At 38.6% G+C, this 23,348-nt stretch overlaps 2 protein-coding genes across 2 annotated transcripts; one reads left to right on the forward strand and one right to left on the reverse strand.

Annotated features, from left to right (window-relative positions):
• Positions 1 to 138: 138 nt before the first annotated feature.
• Positions 139 to 6,209, reverse strand: haus8 (HAUS augmin like complex subunit 8). The gene is made up of 10 exons (XM_031736043.2): positions 6,059 to 6,209; positions 5,672 to 5,736; positions 5,015 to 5,076; positions 4,679 to 4,796; positions 3,796 to 3,906; positions 3,606 to 3,709; positions 3,284 to 3,442; positions 1,405 to 1,546; positions 608 to 749; positions 139 to 468 (listed from the first exon to the last, which is right to left on the reverse strand). Exons 1-10 carry the CDS (start codon positions 6,121 to 6,123, stop codon positions 342 to 344), a joined length of 1,095 nt encoding a protein of 364 aa, XP_031591903.1. The 5' UTR covers positions 6,124 to 6,209; the 3' UTR covers positions 139 to 341.
• A 2,458-nt stretch (positions 6,210 to 8,667) lies between these two features.
• On the forward strand, positions 8,668 to 17,730 carry foxe3 (forkhead box E3). Its single transcript, XM_039606658.1, has one exon. It carries the CDS (start codon positions 16,033 to 16,035, stop codon positions 17,281 to 17,283), a length of 1,251 nt encoding a protein of 416 aa, XP_039462592.1. The 5' UTR covers positions 8,668 to 16,032; the 3' UTR covers positions 17,284 to 17,730.
• Positions 17,731 to 23,348: the final 5,618 nt, after the last annotated feature.

Here is a 23,348-nt window from a genome sequence, read left to right on the forward strand (position 1 = left end):
TCACAAATTTTTGATTTAGTGACAAGGTATGTTAGAGTTATTTGATCAAAGTTTCAAGCTTCCCTGCATTCAGCAACCTTGGCTAGAATATTATGGATTCTTAGTACAATGCTATTGCTTTTTATAGTCTGCAAAATCTAAAGTATTTTTTTCTTTTATTTATTAGTCACATCTATAAAGAAGCAATTACAACACAACCACAAAGAAAATCACAAATGTACACCTACACAGTACATGCAAAAAACAGACAAAGCCTGTGAATATATAGAAATCATAAAACATGTGGAGTTGGAGCATATCCAAAGTGCTTGTTCTGTGTATCCCATACTGAATGCTATTCTTCAATGTTTGGGGCAGTAGAGCTCTCTGGATCTTGAACTGCCCAGCTGCTCCTCCTCTGTGCTCTGCTGCACATAGATTTTTTGACGACAGACCAGTGATGACAGTTCCAGCTGCTCCTTAAAGGCCCTGGAGGAAAAAATAAAATTGATTGTTTTTAAAGGTTTCGATAAAGCCGCCATACCCACACTGTTACACAATCTGAGAAGGAACAAAACAATCATAACCTAACACAGCAAAACACAACATTCTATATACATGTGCCTACCCGGACAGCTGCTGACTGATGTCCTTTGATGTTACTTTTATGTCTCGAAGGCACTCCAGAGATGTAGTGTTGTCCTTATAATCACCCTCTGTGCACTCCACCAGCAATTTCTCACTCTCCTTTAAGGATGCCACAGCTTTATCTGAAAGGGGTCCAAAAAAAGAGGGTTCATCAGAAGACAATATAATTTTTTCCAAGCTACACACCACATATGAGTTTTGTTGTAACAAAAGCCCACAGTGGTTATACAGTGGCTCATGTAAACACCTTAAAAATATATTTCTAAATATAAAATTAGACTTAAAACAAGGTTCTTACCATAGCCAACAAAATCTTACAGTATACCACTATCCTGTAAAGTTCGAGCAACAGAGCCCAAGCAAAACTTGATTCATGGAAGAATTTTATTTTATTTATTTTTTAATACAGTTCTTTAAGTCTTTATTAATTTTCCAGTCAGAGCACCTCCTGCTAGGCACACGTATGTTTTTAAATTAAAGTGTGTGTGTGTGTTTTGACCAATAACCTCATACCAATAAACCACTGTAGTTTACCAAATAATACTGATTATGTTACATTATAAGACTTTCATTATAAAATTTATTTTATCTGTGCTCCTGTCAACAGTTTGACATAGAAAGGATTTCTCCATGTAGCTTTTAGATTTCACCAACATAAGTAGCACATCAAAACATTTATATGGAGGCTTAATGGAGCAGTCATCAGTGCAATTTTGTGTATTTTTTTTTTTTTTTTTTAAATAATCGTTCTTATGAGTTTAACATAATAAAAATTACCTAGAAATTCATGTCTATCTCCATCAATGTAGAAATTCTTAACAGGCAGCTCATGTCGGGTGGTGTCAACAGCTGTAGCAAAAGACTTGTAGTTCTTTGTAAACTGACCAGCAGCCTCTGCCACAGGAGTCAGTGTAGCAATCTGAGGGACAATAATTATAGAACATGAATCAATTATACGCTTTGTGTGTCCACCATTTTTCATTTTAAAAACATGTTTTGACCAGACATTAATAGAATCCAGCATCATCCAAAAGAGTGTACAAAGAACCAAAGTTTGCTACCTAAGTGTATTTTTGCATTAGTTAACCCAAAATTCAAATTGACATTAAATATATCAGTGCGTCACCAAAAATTAGAATTTAAAAAAAAAATTAAAAAAATAATGTAATTTGATTTAAAGTATAAGTTTAATATAGTTTATATTCAATATGTTTAAACTGAAATATTTCAAGCCTTTTTGGTTTTCATTTTGATAATTTTGGCGTACAGCTGCCACATGAGGAAAACTGATGACAGTTGTCCGGCGCTATGTCCGAATTCAGGGGCTGTATCCTTCAGAGGCCGCATTTGAAGGCCGTTTACCTCACAGCCAGGCGACGAAGGCTGTCCCAACTCGAAGGATGCTCCAAATGCGGCCGAAAAATGAGTCCTTCTCCCCGAATTTGAAGGATGGGTCAGGTGTATCCTTCGTGGCCCATCCTATCCCAGAATTCATAGTGCGGCCCAGCCAATTCCAGTTTCCAACAATGGCGGCAGCTACTTAGTTGTAATATTACTCTTTTCAAATACTTATTTTTATATTATTATAAAAATATTATAAATTTACTTTTCAAGCGCGGCAATGGCGGAGGAGAGCAGCTAAAGAGTTTGAAATATTACTCCTTCTGGGTCACAAGATAAACTTGTAACACATTTTCAGGCCAGAATGTAGGTGTGTCAACTTCAAATATCTGCTCTGTTTATCAAGATATCACATATTTGCAAAAGTGCTCCGACGTTTTCGGAGACATCTGTTACCCACCAACTCGACAGCTGACCAGGTGGTCAAGGCTCACTAGAGCCGGTGAGAACAGCGGACTCCCGGTATATCGTTTTCAGACGCCACGTGGTCTTTCTCTACTCAAATTAAACATGATATATAAGTCACTTTGATAACTTAAAAATGTTATTGTTTGGCTTTTTTTCAGGGTTTTATTTGTTTGAGTAACTTGGTTTGGCTGAGATTAAAGTTAGTTTTCACACAGCTGAATAACCAAACAGAAAACTGTGCGAGACGGTAGAGAATTTACTCCAATGTCCTGTTATATTTTAGATAGCAAAGAGCAGACGGCTGCGTTTATTAAACTACACTGAGACAGCGGTGACGCAAATCTGAAGGCTAGACTATCCCATTTCACAGCCTCGCACTTACGGTCTTCGGAGGACCCAGCTCACGTAGACCGCCAAGGCCGGATCCTCCGAAGGATGCAGCCCCTGAATTGGGACACAGCCCGGGTGACAATGATCGACACCCTCTACGAGGACAGCAAAGGCTGAATGTCCACAGAGTGGTGTACTAAAGCATATTAATAGAAAGTCAACAAATAGGAAAAAAAATGTGGTAGGAAAAGCTGCACAGCCCTGAGAGGATTGTCAAGAAAAGTTGATTCAAGGACATGTGAGAGATTCACAAGGAGTGAATGAAGGCCAGTGTCACAGAATCCAGGTCCAGATCACTGTATTTTTCAAGCCCAACATCAACACAGACATCTACCAGCAGATTTTAGAGAACCATGCTTCATCTGCTTACAAGTGTTGTAAGCAGTGCCACAACAGAACACACAACAGTATTAATTAAAAAGCACGTTAATAAAGGAAAACATTTATTATTCCAGACCTGCAAATCCAGCAGTTCATTCACCAGCTGTTTCTTTTCTGCGAGGAGGTACTGACGTTTCTTCTCCTTGACCTCATCATGCAGTGACTGCTCTTCCTCCATTGCTTGCAGGATCTTTGTTTCTGCCTCAGCCTTGAGTTTTGCTGTATTGCTCTCCATCTTAAGTAAAAAATTGTAAGCATAATTTCTCTCAATGTAGAAGTCACCAAAATAATAAAATAGATGACTATGTTTTTACTTAATATCTTACTGTACACTAACTGAACTTAACAGAAAAACTGAAAGCTATTTGGCAGAAATCAGGTCTATTACATCGACTAACCTTAGCTGTGAGGTAGGCCAGAAGAAATGTTTCCATCTCAACCATCATCTTTTCATTCTCTGGATTTCTTTCAGGTTCTACTGCATTTTCAATGACTGTTCGATCTTGGGAGATAGAACGAAAAACAAAGTTACAGGACAGTCCGAACCATAGAACATTTTCAGCATTTTAGAATTTTCTTTCAGCTTACCTTTGATAACTGAAATATCCAAATCTGGTCGAAAGCGGGGATTATCTGAGAATGTGGACTGCAGAACGCTTTTCCCAAGAAGTGATGCTTCATTTTCACGTGACGACATTGCTATAAAGGAAGAAAATGAGAATTCAAATGTGTTATTTACAATTATCATTTAGACCATAGATGCTTACTCAGATGCTGAGTTTTTTGCACTACTAAAGATATTAACTGAAAACAATTCAACTAGAATCAAAATAGTTGACTGTGTATCCATTTGTCAGTAGATAATATTTTTTCAGAAAACATAATTTCCATTGTCTTTAAAAAAACAAACAAAAAAACCCAGCAGAACACATCCATATCCAGGAACAGTGGATTTGGAAAGCCGCTGAACTGAAAAGAGGCACGAAACTACAAGTCTCAAACTGATGGAATGCAGTTGGAAAGTTTTATCTTAGAAGAGCAAATGTCAAAGTGAGGGATTTTCTTGCTTCTCTCTTTTTAAATTTTTTTTATTTTTTATGTGTATCCAATTTCTCTCCTGAAGGCTAGATCGCATGCTGTATTGTAAACTTCATGATACAAGATCTTTTGCAAGTCCAAACTTAAAAACTGCCAGTAGCTGTCACATTTCAAGTGGTTGTGACTTGGTTGTTTGGCAGCCTACTTGTAAATCTATTATCATAATGCATGATTTTATTGGTATGTTGGCTAAGGTGGACCTAATTACTGAGCTCTAAAGTGAACTGGATACCTCTGATCTGCCTCAAAGTCTCGACAGATGATAATAAAAAGCTTTTTATAAAGCTGATAATATGATTAAGGTGCACAACACTTACCATACACGTCTGAATCAGCACCCACAGTCACAACAATGGCCAAAGGGATTACTTACATGTTGCATATGGGGCCATTGAACGTCTTGTCGGAGTACCCGCCTTTGGTTTGACACCTGTGGGTTTTGGTGAAGCTGGTCGTGGCACAGTGATCGACTCATTGGTCAATGAGTTACTCTGTTAATGTTTACAGAGATGCAATGAGTATGAAACACGTGACAGCAAAATTCAAGATGAAATTAAGACTTGTGCTAAATATAAATATGAGAGGCAGAAGACAATATCTCAACATCTTAGCTTAGCTTTGAAAGCTATGTAAAACGACGTAGAACATGTATCTAATGAACAAGTGAAGCACATATTTTACAGAAAAACAGAAATAAACATAGCATTACCTTTGAAAGAGAGGTCTTCTCAGCAGACTGAAGATATCGAGACTTAACAACAGTCCCACTTGCTAAAGATTAATGAGGACATTTACGGATATTATTAAAGAAAAAAAACATTTAGACTGAATGTTGCTGTAACACAGGGGTGGGGAACTCCAGGCCCCAACTGCCGGTGTCTTGCAGGTTTTAGACGAGTCCTTGATCCAACACAGCTGATTTAAATGGCTAAATTACCTCCTCAACATGTCCTAAGGTTCTCCAGAGGCTGGGCAATGAATTAATCATTTGATTCAGGTGTATTGACCCAGGTTGCCATCTAAAACCTGCACGACACCGGCCCTTGAGGCCTGGAGTTCCCCATCCCTGCTGTAACACATCTGTGCAAGCCTCATATCACTAAATTCCTCTATAAAGGAAAATATTTCAGCAAGCTCTAGAAAAATTGTGTCATGATTATTTTATTTATACCTAATGCAACTCAAATTGCATAATAGCTGTTATTAGATCTTTTGTGGAAAATCACACAGACAGTGATCATCTCAAATGCCTTGCGGAAGACCCTTTGAGGAGTTTATGGGACTATGAATTAATATGATGTCTGACACTGACAGCTGTACTTAAAATTAACAATCTATTAAGCCCACAGTAGTATCGCATACTTACATTTAACAGTTTTCTTCACAGATCCGACGTTGTTGGCTTTATTAGCAGGGTTACCACTTTTTGAACTGAGAATAAAGGATACAGGAATGAGGACCAAAATGAAACAAACAGAAAGTATGCTAAGGCAGACGCTATAATGTTAGCCGAGCTATCCTCAACTTTCTTTAAACAAAAAAATGCTTGTAAATGTATTTCTACTTATAAACTATTTTCTAAATATACGTCTGGACCTGTCGCTAAAGAAAAGAATATATAGTGCGTCAAAGAGAAACCGCTGAGCTTCAGTGTGTTTTCTTCACATTAAAATAAGCTACAATTTAAAACAAATCAAACACCGGACACTGGTACCACAGCACTTTAAAAGAAAAGGGAAAATATAGAAACTACCTTTTAGAGTCGGTGGGGATGCTTTTAAAACTACTTGGAACTGTAGTCGCTCTTCTCGACGCCATAATGTTTTGAAGGAAACCGCCTGTACGCTGACTCTGTAAACCGGAAGAAACATGAACTAACGCTTCCTTTTTGTTCCGTTCTCGATGTTAACGTCACCGCGGCTTTTTAGAAGCAATTAGAATATCTGTGGCACCTACAGTACTGAAGTAAGTACAGTTATCACGGCTTATCTAAATTAGTTTTTTTGTAACTACGTAATCTTTTCCTTCAGAATATCCCATAACCTCTAGTTAAGTTCCTTCTCCTTATTTTGAAGCTTGTTTCATTTTTAACAGCAACAGTTGTGTTTGAACATAGAGTTACGTCCTTAGGATTTTGCAAATTGGGGTTATTTTCTGCAAATGTGCCTCTGTACACCGCCACATTGGATTTTGAATCATGCAGTCAAGCTCTGACTGAAGGGCAGACTTTCAGGTTTACCTTATGGGGTTTAACTGCCTTAACTGTGTTTTTATACACAATTCCCTATTTTGAGAAGCTCAAAATTAAGGACAATTTCAACAATTTTAAGTATAAAGTCTGTTTTTTAGTCGTTGGTTGAAAATCCTTTGCAGCCAAAAGTCTAAAATTCATAGATATCACCAAATACTGTTTTCTCTCTTTACTGCAGCACTCTTCAGCTGTTGCTTGTTTGTGGATGTCTTCTAGATGTTTTCTCAAGGTTTAATCTGCTCTTCCCGTTCTTAAGTGTAACTAGTGGATGGCACCCTGTTGTAAACCCTGGATAATGATACTCATACCTCATTGAGAGTGTTCTTGACTTTGGCAGATGTTCAGATTTTTTTTTTCTTTACCACAGAGAGAATTCTGTGATCATCTTCTTTGGTTGTCTTCCATGATCTTCCTGACCTTTTGGTTTCTGAGTATATATTCTTTTTAAGATGGAACCAGATTGCTGATTTTGCAACTACTCTAATAGATTTTTGTGGGGGTTAATTATGGCCCCCTTCTCCTGCACCGACTGAATTCTAATGAAACGCAACAAATTGCAAGTTCAACACTTGGGATCAACTTCAGATCTTTTAGTTTCTTAATTTGTCATGGAATAATGAAGGAATTGACCTCACCTAGCACTAATTTTTCAATTAAAATTGTCCAGTTACAATTTAATATGGTCACTATATATAAAAATGACTGTAATTAAAAAACTGATACTTAACTCTTATGGGATATATTGTATAGTATTGTGACAAAGCCGAGGATCTCCAGTCAAATTATGGTTAGAAAAAAGAATTCCTACTGACCTCCGGTAATTTCAGAGACTGCAGTTGATCTGGTAACCACTAGATGGGTGTAAGAGCCTGCATTCACTGTCAGTGTAAGCTCAGCTTCTTTGACATTTATGTAAACTTCATTCACTAAAAAAAGCTAAAAGCTGTTATTGTATATTTCTCACATGTTTGTACGGAATATTGTATTTGTTTTAATTGTTATGTGGTGCATGTGTTTTTGACTTTTGCTGCCATGACTCCAGGTCTCTCTTGGAAACGAGATTTTTAATCTCAGTGAGATTGATAAATAAAGGACTAATGAAAAAAATCATTTTTAAAACTACATTTAAGTCTGTATTTGTTCTGTGTTTCAGCTGATATGAAGATGTTTTGATTTCTTTTTCGTTTTTGTTTCTGTTGAGGGTCAAGAGGTGTCTGGAGCTAATCTCTTTGGGGTGTCAGAAGAACAGAGATGACCTGGCTGGAACCTGTTCACAGACAGATGCAGAGGAGAACATGCAGACCTGATGCATGTACCTACATGTGTATCTTCAGCCCATATGTGAGTATCTGCTTAGTGAGTTATCTTACTTGGAGTTTAGTGGTGGTTTGTGTACACTGGTCTTAGAAGACATAATGAATGCTTATCCCACCTGTATAGGCTAGTCTTAAACAACAGGAAGGACAATAGGAGGAGACAGGGTGTGGTACTGGATGGCAAACATTGGTCAGCCACTTCTGTCTTAAGTCCCTTCCACAGAAATGAACAGATAAACCATTAGAAGTAGACAGCAAGAGGGAACACCAGTTGGCAATAACTGGGTATCTAAAACTGAATGTACTTTTGGCTTTATATTCTTATTTCTTCTTATCCTTGTTTATTTGAGGTGACTGTAGCTCAGGAGGTAGAGCAGATTATTTACTAATCAGAAGGATGGTGATTCAATCCCTGGCTGCTCCACTACGAAAGTATCCTTGGGCAGAGTTGCTCTCCAATGCGTTCATCTGTCTGTGAATGATAGATGGAAAGCGCTTGGGTGTAGAAAAATCTGCTTGTGTGAACAAAGCATGTTATATAAAGTAGTTTGAGTGCTCAAATAGAGTAAAAAGCGTTTCCATTTCCAGTAATGTTTTTTTTCTCCATATTTTATATTTATACATGTTGGAAAACATCCAGCCTTTGAAACTACTTTTATTCTGACCTTTCTGTTTTAATGAGTTTTTCACGATGAAGGCTGACCATTTGGACTTGGCACTAAAACAGATCTCACACACAAGTGCATGCCTGTATTTGTGTGTGCATACAGTTTGTGTGTGTGTGTGTGTGTGTGTGTGTGTGTGTGTGTGTGTGTGTGTGTGTGTGTGTGTGTGTGTGTGTGTGTGTGTGTGTGTGTGTGTGTGTGAGAGAGACACCTTAACCCTACATTATCGGTCTGTGTAAAGGCCGGGTCTTATCGCGACTCTCTCCTCTCACTCTCAGAGTAATAATGCCTTGAAGATGGCTGTTGTGTGCTTGCATGCTTGCTGGCCATCTCTCACCACCAGGCAATGCCAGGACCAATGACTGCTTTGAGATATACAAGAAGTGTTGTTAATGATGGTGACATAAACACTGACACTTTGGCGTCAGTTTGTAATACTTACGATTAAATAAAATTAATGTTCTACTGGAAATGTAGCTTCTTTTTGCTTCCTTTCTGGAGTAAAATAAAACATTCAAAGCAGGCTTGAAGGCTTGGACTGAAAGAGTGAGAAGTGCATGTTGAAAGACAGTGTTACAAGGAGACATGGAGGGGCTGAATGAAAGTCCTTGTCTCCTCTCTGAGCCCACCTCTCTTGCATTTTCACTCTGCTCCGAAACTCTGACGTCCAATGAAGGATTTATCTATGTCACTGTGACCTCACTGATACTCTGCTCTGCAGTTTGGGATGATTATAATACAAGATGAAACAGCTTTGAAGACTAAAATACTTGTATTTACTCCTAACATCTGTGCACATTTGATAATATGTAAACAGACACAAGTCAGCCATGCCTTTCTTCCCTCTGTGGTGAGCTGTTACTCATCACCCAGTCTGCTAGTCTGGTCCACATAGCCTCCCAGGAATGCTTCAAAAACACAGTACCTCATACAGTAAAGCCAACAAACAGTATTTCCAACATTCAGTATCTGAGTTAGATCACCATGCTCTATATTTTTATCTTTAAAGGTTTGCTTGTTGGTATATGTAATGCTTTAAACGGGATTTACTGATTTTGTTTTATTTATTTATGTGAAACTATTTTCAGCAGACAAAGTATTTCCTTCCTTTGTTTTCTGGCCACCTCAGCTCTCCAGGACAGATGGGTGTATGGTTTCCTCTGTTTGCTCTTCTGTCAGCAGCTCTTGTTATAGAAAAGCACCTACAGACCAGTCAGCCAGGACCTTTACACTCAGCAAGCTTCCCCCTGTTGACTAATCATACTAAGGAGCGGTGTATTAGGGCAGTGTTTGCCTCTTCACTTTATTATAACGAGGCTGTTTGTTGTTTTCTCTGACTACTTTAGCCTCGAAATATAAGAACTTCCGTGTTTTATGTCATTAAACTAGGACGGCTATGGCTCAGGTAGTAGAGTGGATCGTTTCCCAATTGGAAGGTTGGTGGATCAATCGTGTCTTTGTGTCAAAATAACCTTGGGCAAGATACTGAACCTGAAGCTGTCCCTGATCTGAGTGTATGTGTGAATGTTAGATAAAATGAATGCGATTGGGTGAATGAGATTTATAGTGAAAGTAAATGTGGGCAGATGGATCCAAATATGGATAGTATCATTACTGATAGTACACCAGCGCCAGTATTGGATCGATACTAGCAAATTAGGAGTGATACTTTGTTTCCATCTTATAAGTTCAGTATGTAAAAGTTTGAATTGTGTTTAAAAAAAAATTTTTTAAATGAAAAAAAAATCTACCTTAAACATCCAGTATGAAAAATGTTTGAATGATTTTGTGTTGACTGTCATCTCTATTTTATTTATAGCCTGTAGCACATTTAAACAGCATAAGTTGACCCAAAGTGCTTTAGAGACAGGCACATTTACATTCCAGGTCTCCAGAAAAACCCAGCTTTAAATACATGCTGAAGCTGTAAGGTGTGTTTTGTCAGATTAATCATTTATAGTAGAAAGTACAAATAATTTAGTGATCATTAAAATATGTTCAGAATTTGCAAATTGATGAATATTCATCTCATAACTCATAACACCCTGCTCTCCCATACATAAGCTGCCTTTATAGGTTAAAAGTATCGATATTGGTATCGGGAATATAGGATCTGTATTTACTTGGTATCGGATAAATACCAATTTTTGTAGTATCATACAGCACTAGTGGAAAGTGTTGTATAAGTACGAGTCCATTATAATAGCAAATGGGTGCAAAGTCTGGAAATACCTATATTAGGCTATACCATGTTAAATTAGAGAGCATTTCAGGTGTTAGGTGAATTCTTTAATCCTTTAGATAGGATATACCAAGGCCTGCTGTTTGCTTGCTTTCACTGTGTATGCTAAGCTAGCCATCTCCTACTATAACTTTATATTTAATGGAAAGAGTGGACTTAATCTTCTGCATTTCTAAATTGGCCAAATTATTCCTTTAATGATGTTAACAGTCAGTTATTTTGATATTTTTTGGCTTAGACATCAACACTAAAAGTTTCGCCGATATATTTTGCTTTCCCTTCTCCTTAACCTTCAGTTTTCCGTTTATGCACCGCTTGCTTCTTGCTAAAAGAATCCCCTGGAGCATTTCAACAGACTCTATCAGATGGTCATGTTTTCCACTTTATGCACATGTTGCTCACTTCCTAATTGTTTGTGTTTACCTTAACAGGATTTGACCTCTTGTGTATGTATTTTGCAGCATCCCTCACTGCATTGCCCAAGGCTGAGGGATTGTCTGGGTGTCTTGGGGGCAGACAAGTATTTATCCAGGAAGTAACTTAAGTAGCAAATCTTTAATCATATAGCAACAGGTCGAAGGTTTATGTTGCCTGGTGAAGGAACAATTGCAGAATAAACTGTATATTCTGCATTAAGTAAAGTCTGTTTTTTCATTTGAATGGTCAGAGGTCAGTAGTAGAAAACTGGGTTTGCTCTAGACAGTTTATTATTGCATTAATGTCCCAAAATGTAAATAATATAATAATAATAATTAGAGATTATTACTTTTAAAGTAATACTCGTGAAGTAATTATAAAGCTATTTATGATGCATAAATTCACTCTTTTTTATCTGTGTTCATGTGAAATTTTGCAAATGAGATATGATTACCTTATGTGTAAGCATCAAGCATGACTGATTTGTGTGTGTGTGTGTGTGAGTGTGTGTGTGTGAGAACCATGCGCTGTGCTTTAGCAGGGCAGTGTAGCGTGCAGTGCAGGAGTGAGCAGAGGCGGCCCTGGCCAGTACAGCCCCTGTACCCTGGTAATCCCTCCGTTTTCAGGAGCCCTGGCCCGTACTTGATGAGCTTGAGCAAGAAAAAGGTTGCGCTCTCTCGTGTGTTTCTCTCTCTGTGTCTCCCTCTCTTTCCCTCTGTCTCTCGCTCATTCATTCCCCCACTTTTTCTCATGAACCCCTCCTCCCCATCCCCTGGAGCCACTCTGCGAATGAATAGATTCCAAGTGTTTACTCAGCAACTTTGTCCATCCATCTCACCCTCTGTACTTCTCAGGATTTCATGGAAAAGGAAAAGAGAACCTGTGAACTTGTTACCATCAGTGAATCTCTTAGCAAACTGGGGAATGTGACTGGAAATGTAACTGAGATTTGCTAAAACTTGTGAAGAACATTAAAACAAAACTGGAAAAGTACATGCTGTAGGAGTCGTGCTATATGATTTTCTACCAGTGACATAAGTGGTTCAGAAAATCTTGCATGATCAGTTCCTGACAGAAAATTCCCCCAATGTCAAACTCTGGCTGAAGTGGTTCAGGATGGATGCAATATCCAGTGTGGCAGCACAATGTGGAATCAACATTTAGAACAAAATAAAACTGGACATGTGAAACTGTCTGTCTGAGATGAAGTAGCCATCTTTCCTTCATTCGATTACCCTTAAATAAGCATCCAGTTTACACTCACAGGACACTTTATTAGGTGCACATTGCTAGTATTGTTGGACTCCCTTTTGCTTTCATAAGCGTCTTCATTATTTGCAGCATAAAGTGAACAAGGTGCTGGAAACATTCAATATTGACATGATAGCATCATCCCATTGATGCAGATTTGTCAGCTGCACAACCACTCCACCACATCCCAAAAGTGCTCTATTTGACCGAAATCTGGTGACTGTAGATGACTATACAGTGAAGTCATTGACATCTTCAAGAAACCAGTTTGAGGTGATTTGAGCTTTGTGGTAGTGTGTCATCCTCCTGCAAGGAGACTTCCGAAGGAGGGTACACTGTGGTCATAAAAGGGCGGACATGTCCATCAAGCATATTTAAGCAGTCTGTGGTGTTTAAATGATGCTCAATCAGTACTAAGTGACCCGAAGTATATGAAAAAATATCCACCACATGATTACACCACCAGCAGAAGCCTGAGCTGTTAATTACAGGCAGGAAGGAGCCACGTTTTCATGTTGTTTATACCAAATTCTGACTGCACCATTTGAATGTGGCAGCAGAAATCATGACTTGTCAGAAAAGACAATGCTTTTCAATCTTCTGTTGTCCAATTTTGGTGAATCTGTGAGGACTGTAGTTTCCTGCTTTTTGCTGACAGGAGTCAGAGATGCTATTCTGCACACCTTGGTTGTATCAAGTGTTTAGTTGAGTTACTGTTGCTTTCCTATCAGCTCTCAGTGGATATTTTTCTCCTTTTCAGACCATTCTCTGTAACCCCTAAATATGATTTTGTGGGAAAATCCCAGTAGACTAGCAGTTTCTGAAATATTCTGACCAGTACATGTGGTACTGATAACCATATGACATTCAAAGTCAATTAAATCAACTTTCTTCTCTATTCTGATGCTCACTTTGAACTTCAGCGTGTTGACTTGACCATGTCTAAATGCATTAAGTTGTGATGTGAGTGGCTGATTATATATTTAGGTTAATGTGCAGTGGAACAGGTGTAACTAAAAAAGTGTCCAGTGAATGGCGGTCTAATTAGTTCATGTTTACCCTTTAAAGCACAGTGGCTGCAACGTTTAACTGTGTCTGATGTTGGTGAAAAAAAGTTACCACACAATCCCGTCCCTTTTCATATTTTGTCTTCATGCACTTATAAATATATGCTCTGCTCTGTATGTTAGAGAAGGTCTGTGACTTCTGTTTACTAGTGAATTTGGGGCATTCTACATTAAAATAATTTGTCACTTACCAAATAGTTTCCAGTTAAAATCCTGTCGATATGATACATGATTCATCTCGCTCATCATCTCGCTTTAGAATACAGCATAGGCTCAGAGGGGTCTAAGGAAGTCAGGTTTAAACAATTTCTTTTTTAACAAAAAAATAACAAATATTTCCCACCAGTGAAGTTACTCCAACTGACTGACTACAGTCTAATATACAGTTAAATATAAAAAATAGCAAATGTATGAAAGTTTAATTTGATGAAAAATGTAGCTATTAAACATATTAAACAACTGGATTGCAGATGAGTTGAAGTTAGTTTTAGTCACTATTCTTGCAGTTATTAAGAATTAAGCAGGATTTTTGTACTCTAAGATGAAACTTCCACTTTTTGGGTGCTGGTAACCTCTGTTGTTCTACATTTTAGATTAATTTTCCCACATCCGTAGACTTCATTTAAAATGTTTTACTGTATCAGGCTTTTTCTTGGCTGGTCAGAACATAATAAAGTAATTAAAAGTACGGTGTGACAGAGAAACAAGCACGCAGACTGGCCATACAACATGACTAATGTACTGATAGTGTTGAGGTACAGAGAGGTGTGAAGGCTCTGACAGGGTAATGAGGTGGTCAGGGTGGGGATTAGCAAGAGGCCGCAGGCCCCGAGGCAGAAGGCCTCGTTTCCTGGCCTGAGCCCCTGTTTGTCCTGCCTGACCTGACAGCTCTGGGGGCAGATCCTGCTTGGATACATCCCTGCTCCCACGCCTGTCTGAAGCTGTTAGCCACTGGCTGTGAGTAGCTAGCTGGGCTTAGTGTTGTCTGAGCTGTGGCTGGGTGGGGAGGGGTCCAGTCATCTGTGGGAAGGGGTGGCAGCTACTGTGTGCTGGCAGAGAGAGGGTGATCGGGGGGAAAAGGCATCTGGGGGAAGAGTGGGCAGCGATGATTAATACCTTTGGTCTGGCTGTTGTCAAAACTTTTTTATTTGTGTTACTCATGTTGGAAGGAAAACGAGCCATCTTGTCTTTCTTCTTTTGAACATCATCGCTCTGTCTCCATGGATCTGTTCTACCTAGTTGTCAATGATTTACCACATATTTAGACAGTAATAACTGGGAGATCAACTAAAAGGAAAAACAACAAAAAATATTCCAATATGGTGTCTGGCAAATGCATGCTCCCAGTTTAGTTTGTCATAGATTTTACCCTTCTACCAAAAAATGTAACCTTGTGTGATGTGTTGTTGTTGAATTAGATTTGGTGATTGCATGATTTATAACATTGCTCACATAATATTTACTTATGAAACCTTCCAGGGACTCTACCCGCTTCTATCCTGGGTTTTCCTTTAATTTGTTGCTTGGATGTCATTGACATTATTAATCTTCCCTTCAGCTCGCTTCAACACCTTAACCCATATTTTAAACACTGGTAGTTCATCTCTGTGCGTTTTACCTTTGCAATTAACTTCAGCCTTCTTGTTTGCCTGAATCATCAGTTAAAAGCACTTTCAGGTTCTGGTCTTCAAAGAGTGTTGTCTGCATACCAACTGTGTGCACAACCCTGTTTTTACTTCAAAATCCATAAGATAACACCTCTCCTCTACACCATGGGGAGTGTTTGATTATCACTCTCCAAAAATGAAAATGAAATGAAGGGATATTTACTTTTCTTGCCCAAAAGCTTTGATAGCTCAATTGCTTGTTTTCAGTGGCTTGTTATTATTTTTCAATTGGTGGATTGGCTGTTGGGTTTGGAGTAGCATGGAGCAGCTCTCCGAGTGTTGTTTCTGCCCTGGATATACACACAGGCATTAGTGAAAGCGCAGAGAGAGCAGCTGAGATACAGACACACACACACACACGGAGAAAGAGAGACAGAGAGACAGAGAATGCATCACCACTAAATTTTTTGTTAGTGTCTCAAACATTACATCCATGTGAGAATGACAAATAAATGCAATTTTATTGTTTGGTTCTGCCATACATGGGCCTCTTCTGATTAAAGATGTTAAATCCTACAATGTAAAAATACAACACTTTTTACAATCTAAAAATTTAGCATTGCATGCAAGTTTTTGTATTATATAAACCGCAGTCTGTTAGAAAATGGTCAGTTTCTGGGTGAGTACTCGGTGGGTCCTCCTGCCTCAGTCGTCACTGGCTACTCAGTGGCGTCATTCCTGCCTTGTCATATAAAACTGTCAACGCCTTTCTCTCACCTGAACTGACACACACACTACCCCAAACACCAGGGCAGAACAGGGGCCAGAGCAAGGGGCTGTACATGCACCTGGTTGATTCTTTCCCCTGCTGATCATTTCGACAAAAAGGCGATCGTTGCATTGCTTCTTTTATGAATCTAGCAAATTATTCCTACTTCTCTGGCATGTGCAACATGACCGCAGAGCAATCGCCTGCCGAGGCAAGTCCTGTTGTCATGTCTCCAAATGTGAGCCTGGACTCGCCACTGCCTCCGCCGCCTTTGATGCTGCAGGCCCGGTCAAAGGAAAGCATTTTGATCAAGTCCGAGCCCCGAGGAAACAGTCCCAACACGGAGGACGGAGGCGCTCTGGGTCAGACTGAGGAGCACCTGCCCACGGGGAGCCGCAGGAGGAAGAGGCCCGTCCAGAGGGGGAAGCCTCCCTACAGCTACATCGCTCTCATCGCCATGGCCATTGCCAACTCCCCGGAGAGGAAGCTCACTTTAGGGGGCATTTATAAGTTCATAATGGAGCGCTTTCCTTTCTACAGGGAGAACTCGAAGAAGTGGCAGAACTCAATCCGCCACAACCTCACGCTCAATGACTGCTTTGTGAAGATCCCCCGGGAGCCCGGCAGACCAGGTAAAGGCAATTACTGGACGTTAGACCCCGCAGCTGAGGACATGTTTGACAACGGAAGTTTTTTGAGGAGAAGGAAAAGATTCAAGCGCACAGACGTTAGCACATACCCCGGTTACATGCAGAGCTCCAGCGCTTTTACGCCAACGCCAATGGGAAGGCCTTCGTATCCAAACGCCCTGTATGCCGGCATAGGGTCAGGTTACGGCTCTCAGCTGACGGCCACATCCCCACACCCAGCCATGCTGCATCATTACCAGACCTCTGCTGGAGTCAGCCAAGGACAGCCGCGCATGTTCAGCATCGACAACATCATCAGTCAGCAGACGGTTGTGCAGAGCGGCCCCGGTGTGGACCTCAACTCCCAAGCGCTGGGGCTGGGTGGAGGCGATCTGAGCACTATGACCTCCAGCTGCTCGGTAACCGGCACCGACCCGTCTGCTTGCTTCCAGACCCAGACTGTCAACCCGTCAGCGAACATGCTGAGCAGAAACAGCGGGAACCTTTCATCCAACCTGACCACCGGGTACCCATATTCCTCTCCGGCTTCTCCTCCAAATCTGCCCACCATGACCCAGTCCGGATTCTCCCCGGGCAGCTCCCAAGTGTACTGTACGAGCAACCGGCTCTCCCTACCGGCATTGCGCCCGAGCTCCTGCGCCGAGCACTCGGAGCAGCTACTGGGCCTCCCCAGCCCCATGAACTACAACAACACTTACATGAGACAAGCCAACTTTGCGCCAGGATTAGAGCGGTATATGTAAGATGAAAACTAAAAACTTAAGTGAGTGCAGAAAGGAAGGATTTTAAACCTAAATAGCCTATTAAAGGAAAAAGCCCCAAATTAATCATTAATTAACCAAATTAATAAGTCCATATTATTCAGTCAGCATAACAATAAATTATAGATTTAGTTCACGCTGGAATTTCGGAATTTAATTTTTGCCAAGCTCAAAAGCGACATGACACAATAAGACCGAGCCTCACTATGAAACATTCCTATTTGAAAAGGTGTAAAGCCATTTAGTTTGACACATTCCATGAGTGTATCTCCATATGTATTAATTTGTGAAACACTGCTTTCGTATTTCCTGTATTTTGCCGTTTGTTTTTAAGTTTACATGTTTCTTATAGACTTTTGTTCACGTCTGCTGTTTTTTTATGTAAATATTTTGCTGATGTAAAGACTTTATTAAAGGGTGTTAGCATTACACGCGACAAAGTTTCTTGAAATAAAAAGGATTTTTACAGTAAAGTAAATGTAGCCTTTTTCCTTGACCATTTAAAACTTTAAAACTATGAAAAACACACTAATGGATAATATTTATTTTTTAAAAGATTCCACGCATGTCTTTAGCTAAAATCTATGAACACAGTTTTCTTACATTGATTTAACCTAAATCAGTGTGAGAAAATATTAAACCAGTTCACAAATAAACCATTTTAGTCAGTTCTTTGGAATGAATCATTACATCACCACGAGCCACCAATGAACCATTCAAAATCCACACTTTTAAAATGACGTAGGGGAGCCCGGGGATAGTTGTAACATTTTTGACATTTCTGTCTGTAGCTTGGAGCTCTTTTAAGGTAGTGGATTGAAAATTTAATGCAAAGTATTTACATTTCTTTGCTATTAAATAGTGCAGCTATTTTCTCTGCAGCACAATTACTCATTGCATGGTATGGTCTCAAACACAAAGTGTGAAATGTTACAATTAACCCCATAGTCTGGGTTAGTTGTAACATATCCTGGGGTGAAATGTAACACAATGAAATAAGGGTACTGACAAAACATTAACATGTAATCTTTTTTATTCAACACATGAATGCACATAGAGCCATTTATGTAGCTATGTGTGTGTGACAGAATGCAGAAATCTAGCTTTTGAACATATTCCAACCCCCCAAAAAAACAAATGATGGAATTTTCTGCAACTGAATATTTCATTAATTTTGGTTGGTCCTCCTTGAGTTTGGCCTCATTGGCTCAGTGGGCATTATAACCTACAACTCTTGCACCAACTTTTGAACATAACGATGAAGCTGAAAAAATGTAGTTGTGCAACAGCATCGCAATTCCATTACTTTTTATCATGGCTTACCTTGGTGTGGTTTGCAAAGTGCTTCAGAAAGATGAGGAAATCTGTTTCTTGCACCCATCCTGATTTATTTCCACTACCAATACTTCCTACTGGTCCATCTCTGACACAGTGGTCTGCATAATGTATGTGTGGGAACACAAACAGTGGTTGTGTTGCCAATGGCATTAACCGCATATACAAAGGCGACCAGTGAACCTCTCTCTGCTGATGTCGTTGCCCCATCTTGTTTAATATAAGTTAAAGTAATAGTGTGGTAAGTTGTAACATCTGCATTATTGTTACAACTGACCCAGACTCTATAGCCATGAACTAGCTAACATTACAGCCAACGGCTAAAACATTAGCACTAAAGACCTACACAGAATATATCCCCATAGGTATACAAATAAACTCATCAAACTTAAATTATGTTAACTGCAAAGCAGATAATGCTATTAGAAATTGAAATAAAAAGAAAAACTTACTTTTGGCATACAAATTACTTTTTTTTGTGTTAAATTGTCTGTGTTTGACAAAATGTGCTGATTTTTCACATGTGATAGCAGAACTGAATTGGGCATGCACAGGATGAATCACATCATTTGAAACTTAGCCCTGATTGGAGAAATTGGAAGTGTTACAACTGACCCACGTTACAACTATCCCCGGTCTCCCCTATTGAGTTGGGTACAGGTAGACTCGAAATTTCTGTGTTCAAATGCACGTATGAAAAATTGTATCTTAAATGTATTTCACTGACATAATCACCATGATTTCATTAAAACACACACACAAAACAAGCAAGCAAACAAAAACAAATAGTTTTTATTGAGAAGTGTTCAATTATAAAAATTAGACTCAAAACTACAATTAAAATCACCTTCACCATCATACATGAACTTTGATACAAATCACATGAAATTCAGGTTAGCAAAGATGCATGGCGATTTAACAAAGATACTCAAACTGCAAAAATAAATGCCAGAAAACCTACATTAAGCCTTTCTTATTTGTTAATTAATTATTAATTACTTATTAATGCTGTGTTAAGTCTCTGGCATCCGTGCTATAATAATCTTTAATATCTTGTAGGTTTTTCCTCTTCATGGATTTTTCATTTTCTAGACTTGTGAATTGTAACAACAGCAACACAACACAAGAAAAGAAAACAACAAAAAAGAACCACATTTTAGCCATATTTTGTGGAAATTAATTTCCCGGTAATCTAATGAAATAAGGACATAAAGAAAGTGTGCATAGCAGTTATTGCTGGAGACAAAATATGTTTCAGACAACAGCTGGGACAATTTTTATCTCTGAGGTATATAGTTGGGATAAATTATCGTGTAAACAGTTATATGACTTATAATACAGATAGAAAAGAGGTTTAAGAAAAACATTCAGTTTTAAGCACCAGGTACAAATTTGTGGAAACGCAAACATACCCGTGAGTGAAGCACTTACTTGTAACTGTAATGGTTGTTCCGTTTGAAGCATAAACCCCAACAATTTCCAACAATTCTAACAGAAAAGTCAAATTCAAAGTGCAGGTCTGCTCATCACCACCTAAACCTCATGCCAGCCAATTACAACAACCGTGTATTCAGCAAAAACGCCCCAAACAGATAACTCTGAAGCGCTGAAGTCACTGAAGGACTCGGACAGCTGCCCTACCACTAGGTGGAAGCAAAGGCACGACGTGTTCAGCTTGTATAATTTTCTCCACCCTCCAAGACATGTTTTTTTAATCATCAACTTTTTGAATTATGATTTGCCCGAACAGATTTTGAAGAGCAGTCACCAGTGAAAACACTCCCCGATTTATTGAAATTTATTAAAATAATTTTTATTTTGTTAGTATGTCTTGTTCGGTGTTCGTGTTTCATCACTGAGATGCAATCTCAATCTAATTTTCATATTCAAGTGCTGAAAAGTGCTTACGTCAACAAAACGCACTGAAGGTCTCAGATACACAATGTGAATGTTTAAGCAAAATTTTATTTTTTTAAGTATCCCAAACTATAAGGACATTCGGGAAATCCACAATCCAATCATTGTGATCACATTTTTATTCTTTATTTCCCAGCAATTTAAAAATAATATCCAGCAGGCGCTCGTGTGTAGCTGTACCAGGCTTCATCTACATTACATATGAGTTTTCAGCAGGTGTTACTGTTTTATATATCGCGTTATAACAAGTCTCACAGTACAATTTGCTCCCTTAACCTCAAGTCAAGCACTAACCGTCTATTCAGCCAGACAGTTTATTTCAGGAAGTATTGTGTTTCACATCAACAGTAGTTGATGTTTTATAGCCTAATATAGAAGTTATGTACTTCTCTGGTATTATAAAAAAACAACAACAAAAAAACTATATTCATTTTTCTGACACAGGCTTTTGCATTGTATAAAGTGGTTTGTATAAGTTCTCCTTTCTCATTACGTTAGAATGCTTCAATAACCTCTGCCAGTCGGTGCAAGTTTTACCGATTTGCTGCTTGAATGAGTCACAGCTAGCACACAGTCTCACCTGCGAGTGCAAGACTTTAATTATCACTGCTCTGCAAACAGCAGAGGGCGCCTTAACACCATAAACTGAAGTAGGCCTCTTCTCTTTGAGAGTCGCAGAGAATATGAACAAAACGCCTACTGAAGCTTTAAAAAGATAACTTCTCAAAGGCTCCGGTAACTCTTACTCTTCTTACTTGCACGTGATTACACACATAGCATTAAGTAGACTGACAATATTTTTACGTAAATATGTATATAATTAATTCATTGGTTATACTGTAAGTAAAACCCAGCATTCGTCAGCAAATGAACGCATTAAGAATTGCTACCTTTTTTGTTCGTAAGGCAGGCCATTGTGACATATGGTCGGTGTTTTAAAAGATAATCAGAGGGAATAAATAAACAGATAAGAGCAATATTTTCGCTGATCTGTGAATAAAACTAAGGCTCGGCCTTGAGTTCCGTAAGAATGATCTAATATAATTATATGTTTCTTGGGTAGCTGTCAGGCAGGTGTCAGAGCGTCTATTTAAGATTTTTAAAAGACTTGTGACAGGCAGGTCAGAGAGCAGGACACATGGATCAGCAAGGGCTTCCATGTTTAATGTTACGCATGCTCGATTTGAACTTGCTCTATCAGTAAAAACAAAACAAAACACACACACACACACACACACACACACACACACACACACACACACACACACACACACACACACACACACACACACACACACACACACACACAAACAAAGGCAAACAAACAACAAAAAGCAAACAAGTTTAGTCGAAAACGCATGAAAATCTTGTTCTTTGACATCCCATGCCACCCCCCACCCCCCCCAAACCAACAAAAAAACCCACCCTAAAAGCAAAAATATGACATATATGAATGTGATCTGTTTGCTGTTTGACCTGTAGCTGGGATTAATGGGGTGCTGATGTAAACGCATTACAGTAATTCGATGTTTCTGCCTCATAATGAACTGGAATGTCCGCCTGCTTTAAATAAGCCCGCACACATTGCACTTTGTCATCTGCTCCTGGCCTTTCACGAAGATGAATTGAAGCAGGTTGCGGCACACTATACCCCCGTGTAACACTGTAAAATATGCAGAAAATGCACACGAATAATGCTGCGAATTCTTGATGAGGAAAACACTAAACCCGTGAGAATTTTTTCTTCGTTTGAATCACGGAATTATGCGCCTGTCTGAAACCTTTCAGACAGGCTTCAATTCAATAAACGCAAATGAGCCAATTTGAAGGAATTAGAATGGACATGCTCCGCTTGTACAACTTATTTATGCAGCACTTTGGATACTTGAATAAATAAATAAATAAATAGATTTAAGGTTACATTACATTAGATAAAAACGAAAGAAAAAATGTAAAATACTGAACAAAAAAATACAAATGTGTCGAGGACTATTTTAGTAAAATATGTATAAAAAATCTATTTCACACTCGGATTCAAAGTGCTGTGCACTGTAGTTCATAAAGTAACGTCACTTAAAAAGCTTAATAACAATACTAATAATAACTTGAGCTGCAGTTTGTGTTATTATCTTTTCTTTCTTTCTTTTTTACTTTATGAACAGATTCAAAATTTTGACTTCACTCAATATGCGTGCATTATTATTATTATTATTATTATTATTATTATTATTATTATTATTATTATTATTATTATTATTATTATTATTATCATTAGTATTATTATTGTCAATAATGATAATAATAATTTTATATCTTTTTTATGATCAGTCACCAGTGGTGCACCTTCCCCTGAAGTCAAGGTGTCTTCTTTAAGTGAATCAAAGACTTCATGTCCAGGTATGAAACTTTTTTTTAAGTGAATAAGAAGCTGCCAGTAAGACGCTTTTTCACTTTTAACACATACATTCACGTGCCCATTTTTTATCTTCTTTTCCCCCTGATAAAGCATAAAATATGCACAGAATAGTTAAGATCTTCCCGCTTGGAATATGTCTTAAAATATGTACATAGCCTATACAAGGGAACAACTGATGTCGTTTCAACCTGTGTAGACTTGAGTGCTTCTGTTATTATTATAACATTTTTAACATATGATATAATATTCAAGAGCAAATGCAAATATTGTTTTTTGCTGGATAATTTCGTCCAGTTCCTGGTAACAGTGACTCAAAGACCACGTGATCAGCGTGGCCCTATAAATACCTTTTGAGCACTAAGGAGGATAGTGTGACAGT

Source organism: Oreochromis aureus, linkage group 23 (genome assembly GCF_013358895.1).
Source record: "Oreochromis aureus strain Israel breed Guangdong linkage group 23, ZZ_aureus, whole genome shotgun sequence".
Lineage (NCBI taxonomy): Eukaryota > Metazoa > Chordata > Actinopteri > Cichliformes > Cichlidae > Oreochromis > Oreochromis aureus.

Bases quoted from the DNA above. Each gene is read 5' to 3' on its own strand.
- haus8 (XM_031736043.2), bottom strand. From the start codon at position 6,123: ATGGCGTCGAGAAGAGCGACTACAGTTCCAAGTAGTTTTAAAAGCATC. The intron at 4,797-5,014 runs GTAATGCTATGT...AAACATTAACAG, and splicing joins AGAAGACCTCTCTTTCAAAG to AGTAACTCATTGACCAATGA. The intron at 469-607 runs GTAGGCACATGT...TTTTTCCTCCAG, and splicing joins ATCAGTCAGCAGCTGTCCGG to GGCCTTTAAGGAGCAGCTGG.
- foxe3 (XM_039606658.1), top strand. From the start codon at position 16,033: ATGAATCTAGCAAATTATTCCTACTTCTCTGGCATGTGCAACATGACC.